We start from the raw sequence: 12,062 nt of genomic DNA, 5'->3' as shown, positions 1-12,062 counted from the left end.
CCAGCCGTCCCCAAGCCAATCCACCCCGCTCGCCCGAACCCCCCTTCCGTCTTCGCCCCGCCCTCCAGTGGGTAGCTCAGACCCCGACCCAGCCTAGCCCGTCTCGCTGGGGACGCCCCTCTTTTCCCGCCACCACCTCGTTCCCTGAGTGACTAGTTGAGCCTCGGTCCTGGACGCTCCAAAGACAGAGAGGGAGGCGTGCGCGGAATCCTGGGGTCGCCCTGCAGACCGGGGTTGTCTGGCGGAGAGAAGCGTGTGTCTACACTGCCTAAGGCTGCCTTCCCGCCTAGCTTGCTAGACGTTGCAAGGGGACACTGTGCCTTGTCCTCTTTGAGAATGTGAGGACTCCCCACACCAAGTGGAGAGGGGAGCTGGAAGCACTGCACGCCCCCTCCCTCCATCTCCTCGGGCCTCGAGACCCCGGGCTACTACAATGGGCTCCTCTGTGCTGACCAGAGAGGGTGAGGGCGTGGGGGGAATACCCAGAGTCGAAACTGGGCTAGGACGCGGAGATCGCCGCTCAAGACGCCAGCGGCCTGGGACCAGGGCACTTCTGGAGGGTTGGGCACTTTGGCAGAGGTTTTTGGAGCTCTTCCTCGCTGGCTCTTCCCCACCATATGCCCTGTACCTCTTCAGCTAGAAGGGAAGGCTTCAGCGCCCCGATCAGACCCCACTAATCGGCACTGGACGCCCGCCAGCCCCTTCCTTCTTGTGGGCTGGCGGTAGTGGCCTCCGCCGCTAGGGTTCCCGCGATGCCGACGAGTGTCTAGCAGAAGACAAAGGGATCTAGGCTAGTTAAGAAAGTTCTAGTCTCATCTCCTTCTGCCCTACCAACAAACATCTAGCTTTGTTTGCCGCGTCCCGATGATCTCCTCGGAGCGCTGCTGGGGGAGGCAGCACCACAGGGAGATGGCCTCACCCTCCTCCTTCAAAGCTGAGACCCAGGTAGCACAAAGAAAGACTAGCAGTCCCTGAGAGGGGCTTGAAGGAATGCGCTCCTGCGGGGGGGAGGGGGGGGGTGCCGAGCCACCTTCACGTCTGGCTAGGGATGCAGTTCCTAGGAGACTAAGGGGCTGGAGCTCCTGGACAGTTGTCCAGAAGGCCAGGTGAAGTTGTGCCTAAGGGTCAACCGCTCCCACCTCCTCGCCGTGCTCCGGGTGGAAAAGAAGAGAAACTGCCCATTCTTCTTGGCAGCCCTCTGCACTACGGAGTCTAAAAAGATTCCGGGCCGAGAACCTCAGGGGCCATTTTCCCAGAAGTTACTTGGGACCTTCCAGGCTAGCCAGATTGTCCAGCCTCCTGGTGAGTCTTGCCCGGGAGGTAAGACAATGAGATTTTGCTACCCCCTGGTGTCCACTCGGTAAACACTGCCCACTACTCGCTCAAATTCCTGTGAATCTTATTCATCATTTATTTCAAAACTAACTCATCCACTCTGTCTGAAGACAGTATAAACCTTCTCTTACTGCCTTTTATATTCCTTCTATCCAAGCAATTTGTTTGGGGGAAACTTTTTAGAACCCAAGGTGCTCTACTATGAGGTAATATAAACTAAGCTGGCTACAGGGGTGTAGGAGCTTCTGAAAAAAAAAAAAAAAGAAGCGGATTATTCCTTCCTGCCCCACTCCCACGGGAAAAAAAAATGGAGCCAAATAGTTCCCAGAGGCTGGAGCTCCCTCCTAGAGGCATGTGAGTTTTTGAGCCAGTTGGTGGGAAAGGAAGTTTGGACTCAAGATCTGGGATGCAGTTACTCCACCTTTCCGGGAGTTTGCAAATCTGGGCTCAATTACGAAGATTTATTTTAAGTTATATATATATATATATATATATATATATATATATATATATATATATATATATATATATATATATAAATATAATCATACACCACACACACACAGTGCTTAAATGCTACTTTCTCCAGAGAAGGCTGCTCTGACCTAGAAGCCTCCACTGCCCCCCTACCCCCATGTGTGGGTATGATAATGTCTGTGTGTGTGTTGGATAGGGAATGTGTGTGTGTGTGTGTGTGTGTGTGTGTGTGTGTATGTGTGTCTACTGGGGCTTAAACTCAGATCCTCTCACTTTCCCTCAAGGCTGTTGCCCTACTACTTTAGCCAAAGCTCCATCTCCACCTTTCAGTTGCTTAATTGGGGATGAAAGTCTATGGACTTTTCTGCTTGGGCTAGCTTTGAACTTGGATCCTTAGATCTCAGCCTACTGAGTTGCTAGGATTTCAGGTGTGAGCCACTACTGACCAGCTTGGTAGGGATACTAAGGAGTAAGATTACACTGGGGAAATTAGAGGCTCAGAAACTTTTTCCTGCATCCACAAACAGTACTTTTTTCCCCCCTGGGATTTGAACTCAGGGCCTGAGCACTGTCCTTGGCTTCTTTTTGCTGAAGCCACAATGCCACTTCTGACTTTTTCTATATATGTGGTGCTGAGGAATCAAACTCAGGGCTTCGCACTCTACCACTAGGCCATATTCCCAGCCCCCACAAACAGTTCTTACTGTATTGTATCACTTTCAGATTCATTGGAGCTTATCAAACTCCCATTTTATGGAAGGAATCCTGGCTTATTAAAGTTAAGGGGCTTTCTCTAACCTTTACAGTAAATGGACAAATCATTTACTATCAAAATGGATTTGAGTTGAGGTAGTCTGACGCCAGTCTTTAAAAAAATTTATTATTATTATAAAGATGATATACAGAGGGATTATTACAGTTACACGATTCAGGTAAAGAACGCATTTCTTTTTGGACAATGTTACCCCTTCCCTTATCTCTCCCAGTTTTTCCCTCCTCCAGAGTCTTTACCATAGATTGAGGTTATAGGTCTTTATTAAAGCTGTAAAAGTCCATAAAAGAACTTTAACACTATGTTAGCTTTTCTTAAACCTTGTCATAAAATTAAAGCATGTTAACTTTATTTTTTTTGTAAGTTAGTGCTGAAAGTGTCTAAGAATGATTGGTCATATCCTTGTGGATCAAAGAAGAAAATTTGCCTTTTTCCCTAGACTTGTTCTAGAATAAGTAATAATTAAAAATAAGTTCAACCAGGTGCTAGTGGCTCACACCTGCAATCCTAGCTACTCAGGCTGAGATCTAAGGACTAAGGTTCAAAGCCAGCCCAGCTGGGAAAGTCCATGAGACCCTTACCTCCAGTCAACCACATAAAAGTCAGATGTGGAGGTATGGCTCAAGTAGCTTAGCATGCGCTTTGTGTGAAAAAGCTAAGGGACAGCACTTAGGCTGAGTTCAAGCCCTAGTACTGCCCCCTTCCCAATTCCAAGCCCCAATGCCAGCATGTACGCGCGCGCACACACACACACACACACACTTCCAAGAGATTTCTTGTATGGTTCTAGAAGTAGTGTTATGTATGGTGTTTTACTAATGAAAAGGGAGATGGAAGTGTCCATATGTTTACTGCCTGGTTACTGTGTATTGAGAGTGGCAATTGTCATACTCTGTAGACCAGTGCTTTAGGCTGCTCAGTGTATATCTAGAGAATAGCAGGAGCTGGCTCTACATTTCAGTTTTGTGCTCCAAGTTACAGGAAAATTAATGTAGGGGAAATTAGTCAAGGGAAATTTGGGGGTCAGACTTAAAAGAATATGTTCTTGTTTGCTGTGCTGTCCAAGGAACAAAAACATAGTTATTTTAGGATAAGAAGGCTGTGGGATACTGGGTGCTAGTGACTCAAGCCTATTATCCTAGCTATTCAGAGATCTGAGGATTGTGGTTCAAAGTCAACCCAGGCAGACAAGTTGGAGTGACTTTTGTTTTTGTTTGTTTGGTTTTTTTTGGCCAGTCCTGGGCCTTGGACTCAGGGCCTGAGCACTGTCCCTGGCTTCCTTTTGCTCAAGGCTAGCACTCTGCCACTTGAGCCACAGCACCACTTCTGGCCTTTTTCTGTATATGTGGTGCTGGGGAATCGAACCCAGGGCCTCATGTATACGAGGCAAGCTCTCTTGCCACTAGGCCATATCCCCAGCCCTGGAGTGACTTTTATCTCCAATTAGCCAGAAAAAAGCCAAGAATAGAGATGTGGCTCAAGTGGTAGAACACCAGCCTTGACCAGAAAAAGGCAAGCAAAAGCTTTGAGTTCAAGCTATAGTACCGACACACACACACACACGTTTCCAGACAAGAATCCTAGTAATGAGTTTCTTTTTTTTTTTTTTTTTTGGCCAGTCCTGGGCCTTGGACTCAGGGCCTGAGCACTGTCCCTGGCCTCTTCTTGCTCAAGGCTAGCACTCTGCCACTTGAGCCACAGCGCCCCCTCTGGCTGTTTTTCCATATATATGTGGTGCTGGGGAATCGAACTGAGAGCTTCATGTGTAGGAGGCAAGCACTCTTGCCACTAGGCCATACTCCCAGCCCCAGTAATGAGTTTCTTTTTTTTTTTTTTTTTGCCCAGTCCTGGGCCTTGGACTCAGGGCCTGAGCACTGTCCCTGGCTTCTTCCCGCTCAAGGCTAGCACTCCGCCACTTGAGCCACAGCGCTGCTTCTGGCCGTTTTCTGTATATGTGGTGCTGGGGAATCGAACCTAGGGCCTCGTGTATACGAGGCAGGCACTCTTGCCACTAGGCTATATCCCTAGCCCCAGTAATGAGTTTCTTAATCATTTTATGAAGGAACTTTTTTCTTGGTAAAGTATAGTCTCAAAACTCCAAGCTTGGCCAAGAAGGAAAAGTCCTCACTGAGGAGAGCCTCTGAATTCTAAATATTCTTGGAGTTTCCTTTGCTGAACTTGTCTGTAATACCACAGGGGCTCAGGGAAGCTCAACAACCCTGTTCAGTTCTGTCAGAACTTCATGGAAGACCGTCCCTAACTCCAAGAATAGCCTGCCCAGAGTTAGTGCAGAGGGACAAGAGGAGAGCTAGAGATCAAGGCTCAAGTCTCCTGACATCAGTATCATTGATGTGCCCTTGAGCCTGAGCTGCACTGGACGGGGGAAAGGAGGGAGGGCATTATAGGGGAGTAGGGAATGGAGGTGTTTCTGCATCATGAGCATCCTCCTTTGCTTCTAAAATCCCCAGAAAAATCAACATACATGGAACCATCAGAGAATACAGTTTCCTAAATCGGCTCTGAAACATAAGTGAAAACTTGGATTTGCAGTCATGATTCCAAGTCAGCCTAGAAAGGAAAGTCCATGAGACCCTTATTTGCAACTCACCACCAAAAAGCTGGAAATAGAGCTGTGGCTCAAGTGGTAGAGTACCAATCTTGAGTGAAAAGCTCAAGAGGAGCACCTATGCCCTGAGTTCAAGCCCAACACACACACACACACACACACACACACACACACACACACACACACACACAATCTTCACAGGACCAATTTGCTTTTAAAAAATTATGTTCCCTATGTTAATGCTGCAAGTCAGAAACTTAGTTTTTCTTTGTTCTGTTTTGTTTGTTTTTGCCAGTCCTGGGCCTTGGACTCAGGACTTGAGCACTGTCCCCGGCTTCCTTTTGCTCAAGGCTAGCACTCTGCCACTTGAGCCACAGTGCCGCTTCTGCCGTTTTCTATATATGTGGTGCTGGGGAATCGAACCCAGGGCTTCATGCATATGAGTTAAGCACGCTTGCCACTAGGCCATACTCCTAGCCCAGAAACTTAGTTTTTCTTTAAGCTTTTGTGTTTAACTTACAAAGAAATAAATTCTAATTACCATCTTAAAGGATTGTATTTGAGCACTAAGAAAGTTGGTATCATTTGTCAGTATAGTTAGTACAACTCTTTAAGCACTAAAATATTTTTATAAATGTACTATTATATTATTTTATGGTTTTGTAAAGTAATCTAGTCATTTTGGATCGCCAACAAAACAGTCCTGAGTATTCTTAGAACGTTCAGACTATCTCTAAAACTCTTAGAAATCTAATGATTTATAAATAGTATAATTTGTAATAGTGTAATTTAATTTCTATGTTTTCTTAAATGTCCCAACACTTTTAAAGGAAAGTTTCATTTCAAATCCAGAACATTTAAAATTAGAATTACAAGTCTAATTTCTAACTATAATAGATTACATTCATGTCTCTGTGTCTGTATGTGTTCTCTGTTCTCCTCGCCCCTGCCCCGTCAGATTGAACCTAGCACCTTGTACATGCTAGATAGGCACTCTACCATTTAATTACACACTCAGCCCTAATTTCTCTTAATATTAAAATACCTAAAACACTCAGTATATACAAATTCCTTAAAATGAACGTTCTAATACTGTGCATTTGATTTGATTTAAAAAATATTATTGTCCTCAATTCAAAATTTTTGGCCAGCCATTAAAGTATACTTACCCACTATGAGATAACGAAGTCATCACAGATGGCCAGGAAGCCTCTTTCCAAGAGCTGTCATTGAAACATGTTTTCAGTGACCCAGAGCACACCTAGTAGAGATTTTGTCCCAAGACTTTGGGCAGCCCTTCTCAGGATTTCCTCCCTTCCCCAAAACACCCTGAACCCTGTTTCATGGGTACTGTGATATTACTCTCCGAATAGGCCAGTTTTATAACTCATGGCTTCTAGATTCAAATTACACTCCATCTAGTGCTTCATCCTACGCTCGGAAGTCAGAACCTCCTACCTTGCTTGCTACACTACTTGTTTGGATATAATTAGACTAGTTGAGGCTTTACTCCATTCTGAATTCTTTTTTTGGCCAGTCTTAGGGTTTGGACTCAGGGCCTGAGCACTGTCCCTGGCTTCCTTTTGCTCAAGGCTAGCACTCTGCCACTTGAGCCACAGCGCCACTTCTGGCCATTTTCTGTATATGTGGTGCTGGGGAATTGAACCCAGTGCCTCATGTATACGAGGCAAGCACTCTTGCCACTAGGCCATATCCCCAGCCCCTCCATTCTGAATTCTTTCCACATGCTTTGTAGCTTCTGGGGCCATATGTCTCACAGATATTGAATAGTTTTCTCCTGAGATTGCCTAAGTCCTGTTATAGATCTAATGCTAGTCCAGATAAATGAAACACAGGTTAACCCTCTAGAGGCAGTGAACTTCAGGCCAGAGAGTGAATGAGACCCTAGGGTGATGAGAAGAAAACTGTTATGGAATCCATTTAATTAATTGTTCTCTTCTGTCAGATGATAAACTTCGGTGTATTCCTTGTCACCTCCTAAACAAGAGAATGAATCTGTGACTTCATTAAGCTAGGTGTGTGCCTTTCACTCCTGCTCATTCTGAACTACTGTTCCCTTCAAGACCTTGGACACAGATTAAGATTTTGAGCTATTTGGCAAAAAGAAAATGGAAGGCAGGCACCAGTAGCTCACACCTGTATTCCTACTACTTGGGAAGCTGCTATCTGAGGTTCTTGATTCAAAGCCAGCCTGAACTGGCTCCATGAAACTCTTAGCTCCAACTAACCAGCAAAAAGCTAGAAAGCAGAGGTGTGTCTTAAGTGGTAAAACACCAGTCTTGAGTAAAAAAACTCAAGCAAGAGAGCAAGGTGCTGAATTCAAGCTTTAGTACTGGCATGTGTGTGTGTACATGTGCATATGTACACATGATGCAGTGAGAGAATAAAGAGCTAAGAATAGGACCCTGAGAAGCCTCACATTCAAGGTACAGACACAGGGAGGACCTGCCTATGATTCTGAGAAGAAGCCAGAGTGTGAGAAGACTCCCATTTTCTCTCTCATTTCAGGCGTAGGCAATGGGTGCTAGTGATGGGCAGAGCATGGTGTGCCCAGGCTGTGAGGATGTTGTGGGTATGGGGAAGGGTAGTTCAGCTCAAGCCCTAGAAGGCTTAGGAAGTGGTTGGGAGTTAGAGTTTCTGGATTCTATACTTTCTTTGCCACTTCATGTTTCCATAAACAAACTTTGCTTATTCTGAGTCATGACTATGTAAGAAAATCTCTTTGAAAATATGGGAAAGGAAGTCTGGGAGGATGGCTCAAGCAGTAAATGGTGGAGGAAGAAGAGGGCCTGCCTGACTATTGAGTGTGCATGTGTACATGTGGGACAGTGTCCCTGTGCGTGCATGGTGGGTGGGGGGAGTACGTGTGTCAAATGTATTGCCTGTGTTTATTTGTTTAATTATTTTTGTGCCAGTACTAAGGCTTCAACGCAGAGCCTGGATGCTGTTTTTTAGCTATTTTGCTCAAGGCTGAACTCTACCACTTAATCCACAGCTTCACTCTGGCTTTTTGCTGGCTAGTTGATGGTAAGAGTTTCACAGATTTTCCTCCCCAGGCTGGCTTCAAATCTCAGTCCTCAGATCTCAGCCTCCTGAGTAGCTAGTGTGAGCCACTAGTACCTGACTTTAATTTCTAAAAAAGTGTGTGTGTGTGTGTGTGTGTGTGTGTGTGTGTGTGTGTGTGTACGTGCTTCTGGGGATTCATCCCAGGACCTCATGCTTGCAAGTACTCTACTATTTGAACTATGACTCCCAAGTTCTTTTTCGGTTCATATTTTGTTTTTGAGACCTTTGCCTGGGCTGGTTTTGAACTTGAAATCCTCTTGCCTCTCCCTTCCTATGCTGGGATTATAAACATGAAACATCATGGCCTGCTGTATCTGTCCTATGTTGGTATGTATGTATAATCTGTGTATACTTTTCTCTAGGGAATATCTATCAAGTACAGAAATTGAGAGGAAGCAAACTTTTACAGCAATTTGACACAGCAATTTAACAGTAGTTAACTTTAGTAATAAAACATTTAGGCTTATCATTTTATTTATTTGTATATTCCAACCATTTCCTAAAATTCATTTTGTTGTATTACAGTATTACATTTTAATAAAGTATTAATCTAGGCAGACTGATTGTAGGGGGCTTCTTCTCCAGTAAAGAGAAGCTAATTAAATAAATACTGTTTAAGAATCTTTAGTTAGTAATCCTAGCTACTCAGGAGTCTAAGATCTGAGGATCACAGTTAGAAGCCAACCTGTGCAGAAAAGTCCAAGAGACTCTTATCTCCAATAAACTGCTCAGAAAAATCTAGAAGTGGCGCTGTGACTCAAGTAGTAGAGCACTAGCCTTGAGTACAAAGAGGCTCAGGGAGAGTACCCCGGCCCTGAGTTCAAGCCCTGGGACCGGCAGGAAATAAAAAATTAGTTAGCATGCCCAAGGCCCTGGTTATGCTCCCCAGCCCAAGAAAGCAAAGTAAAACAATGATCTTAGTATACATTTATTTTGGATGCAGACAGAAGGATTGCAAATTTGAGATCAGCCTGGACTATATAGTGAAACCCTGTCTGGAACAAAACAACACCTTTCAACAAACCAACAAAGATTATTTTGTAGGTCCTGATTCTAAAATTTCCAAGGAAAGGAAATTCACTTCTGGGTCATCTCAGTGAAGTATACACTCGGGTGTGGATCATAAACAAGTCATTCTTTAGATCTTTTCTGGAATTCTGGAGCTCAGCGTGTTCCTCTACTTTCTCCCCTGCATGGAAAATGGGACCATACTGCTGTCAAGGGGACAGAGAAGCTGGCCATTGGGTGCCTGTAGCTCTCATCCATAATTCTAGGAGGCTGAGATCTGAGGATTGCAGTTCAAAGCCAACCTGAACAGAGAACTCTATGAGATGCTTTTCTCCAATTAACTACCAAAAAGCCAGAAGTGGAGCTGTGGCTCAGAGATAGACTACTTCAGCCTTGAGTGGAAAAACCTAAGCAAGAAAGCACAGTTCTGAGTTGAAGCCCCCAGTACTGGCACAGAAAAAGGCGGTCAGGGTGGGGACCGTCAACAGAGTAAAGGCCAAGCTTCCAGTCTGAGCCTGCTCAGGGCACTGCCCTTCCTCTTCCTTCAGGACTGTTAAAGCTGACATCTCAAACAAACCCTCTGCTTCCCTCCAAACAGTAACACAGCAGGTAAAGAACTGCAGTCTTTGATTTACTCAAACCAGTACACATTCCTTTTCTAACACAGAGGGCCTGGCACACATTCTCCTGACTGACTTTCTTAGATAACACCCCTGCCTGAGATTCCTCTGAGTTGTCCCAGGTCCTAATTCATTTTTCATTTGTGGTTTTACATTTTATTCCTATAAGAGTTTCCAAAATTTCATAAGCCAGCAGTCCCACAAAACCTGGAGTCATCCCCACTGAGATCCTGTGCACTTGATTCTGGAGGAGCCAGGTAGTACCAGACACTGAGAAAGCAAAGAAAGCCACAGCACCATTCATAGCATCATAAAGCCCCTACGGAATAGCAAGGTGAGGCTGATTTTGTGCAAGGAAGGGAAGGATTAGTGACATGTTCTGAGGAGGAAATGCCCTTGAAGCAGTGTTCAGAGCAGGCATGGGAGTGGGCAAGCAGGTCTCAAACAACATTGTCGAAGTGCACCGGAACCAGTGAGTACTGCAGATCATCCTTTTGCTGAGGAGGCTCACAGGCCACGATGTATGGTGCACTCAGATGCTTCTCTCTGTACCTGCAGTTTGGATATTTCCCTGATGTGAGTTCACAGTTGGTCAGGGACACAGACTTCTGGCTCTGGTGACAGTTCTCCCTGCCATTCTTGCAGGCTATATTGGGCGTCTGGCAGGTGGTGGCTACACTGGAGAAAGATTCATGCAGGAAGGTGTTGAGGTTTTTGCAGTGTTTGGTGTACTTGTTGATGTGGGCCATGGCTGAGTTGCATGCTTGAGGGCTGGTCTGCACATGCTGAGTTTCAAACCACTGTGCTGAGGTCATGTGGCTAGGTTTAGCACTAACTCGGACCTTGGCCACCCACAGCCCCAGCAGCAGAAGGAGCAAGGACTGGAACATTGTCTTGGCTGGTGCCATTTTTTCTAAGGAGACAGTGGAACAGAGGGAAGGTTATGAGCAGATAATTATGATCGGCTAGTCCTCCTAAGAACCTTATTGCCTAAGTCAGTGCCTGTAAGCCAAGTTCTTTCAGAACACCACCTGCATTTACCATTGTTTGGTCTAAGCAGAGAATGTGTGTGTGTGTGCATGTGTGTGTGTGTATGTGTACGTGTGTGTGTGTGTGTGTGTGTGTGCCAGTACTGGGGCTTGAATGCTGGGTTTGGGCACTGTCCCTTAGCTTTTTCTAGCAGGGCTGGTGCTCTATCACTTGAGCCATGGCTCCACTTCTGTCTTTTTGGTGGTTAATTGAAGGTAAGAGTCTCATGTAGTTTCCTGCCCAGGATGGCTTTGAACTGAGATCCTCAGATTTCAGCCTCCTGAGTGGTTGGTTTTATAGGTGTGAACCACTAGCACCTGGAAACAGATAACCTTTTAATACTTATGTTTAATCCTTACCATAGTTTTCTTAGGTGAGCATAATTACCCCTTACATAACATAAACAATCTGAATCTCAGCACAATTAAAGAAATTTCCCATCATCATTCAGCCACAATGTCTAGTACAGGGTTTTATTGGAGGCCTCTCAGTAGCTCAAACTCCTATTTCTTTCCACACTCCTGTTTCTTTTTTGAGTCTCTGAGATGTCATCATGAAAGGAGAACAATCACTGAAGAAATGTAGGTCAAAGGTCTATGGGAGAGGGGCACGTGGCGGGGAGAGGTGGGAGAAAAAAAATGAGGGAGAGGCTAACAAGTATGATGAGAAATGTACTCACTGCCTTATGTATGTAACTGTAGCCCCTCGGTACAGCACTTTGACAATAAAATTAAAACAAAAACAAAAACAAAACTCTCGCAGGCTGGCTTTGTGTTCCTGGGAGGGTTGGGATTGAGGTTGAGGAGTCGGCCTCATTTTTCTCCATTCTATAGCTTGGTTTCTTACTGCAGCAAAAGTAACCTGATTGCTCTGAGTGAAGAACCACTGCTCCAGCTGGCAGAGCAGTGTGGTAAGTTGGGATATTCCTGTGACTGGTATTCTGCCCCACTGGAAAGTCTTGGAATGACAGCATCAGAGCCACAAGAGGCTTTCAATATATGCCAGAAGAGCCCCTCAGTCTGTGACTTCTACATATACAGGAGCTCAAGTTCCGGAGTGGGCAAGTGTCCTTCCTCAGACCCAGAGGGAGTGGCAGAGTTGGGTGGGGAGCTTCCTGACTTGCACCTGCTTCTGGTCTAGTGCCAGCTGCAAGAGGAGGGGAGAAAAG

At 45.4% G+C, this 12,062-nt stretch overlaps 1 protein-coding gene across 1 annotated transcript; it reads right to left on the bottom strand.

Moving 5' to 3' along the window:
• Positions 1-10,084: 10,084 nt before the first annotated feature.
• Positions 10,085-10,776, bottom strand: Rnase8 (ribonuclease A family member 8). The gene has a single exon (XM_048354877.1). It carries the CDS (start codon positions 10,771-10,773, stop codon positions 10,306-10,308), a length of 468 nt encoding a protein of 155 aa, XP_048210834.1. The 5' UTR covers positions 10,774-10,776; the 3' UTR covers positions 10,085-10,305.
• Positions 10,777-12,062: the final 1,286 nt, after the last annotated feature.

The sequence above is a fragment of the Perognathus longimembris genome, chromosome 10 (assembly GCF_023159225.1).
Source record: "Perognathus longimembris pacificus isolate PPM17 chromosome 10, ASM2315922v1, whole genome shotgun sequence".
Taxonomy (NCBI): Eukaryota; Metazoa; Chordata; class Mammalia; order Rodentia; family Heteromyidae; genus Perognathus; species Perognathus longimembris.
The sequence above is the reverse complement of the archived record's forward strand: the minus strand, read 5'-3'. Positions and strand labels throughout refer to the sequence as shown.

Excerpts from the sequence above, each read along its gene's own strand:
- Rnase8 (XM_048354877.1), bottom strand. The coding sequence starts at position 10,773 with ATGGCACCAGCCAAGACAATGTTCCAGTCCTTGCTCCTTCTGCTGCTG.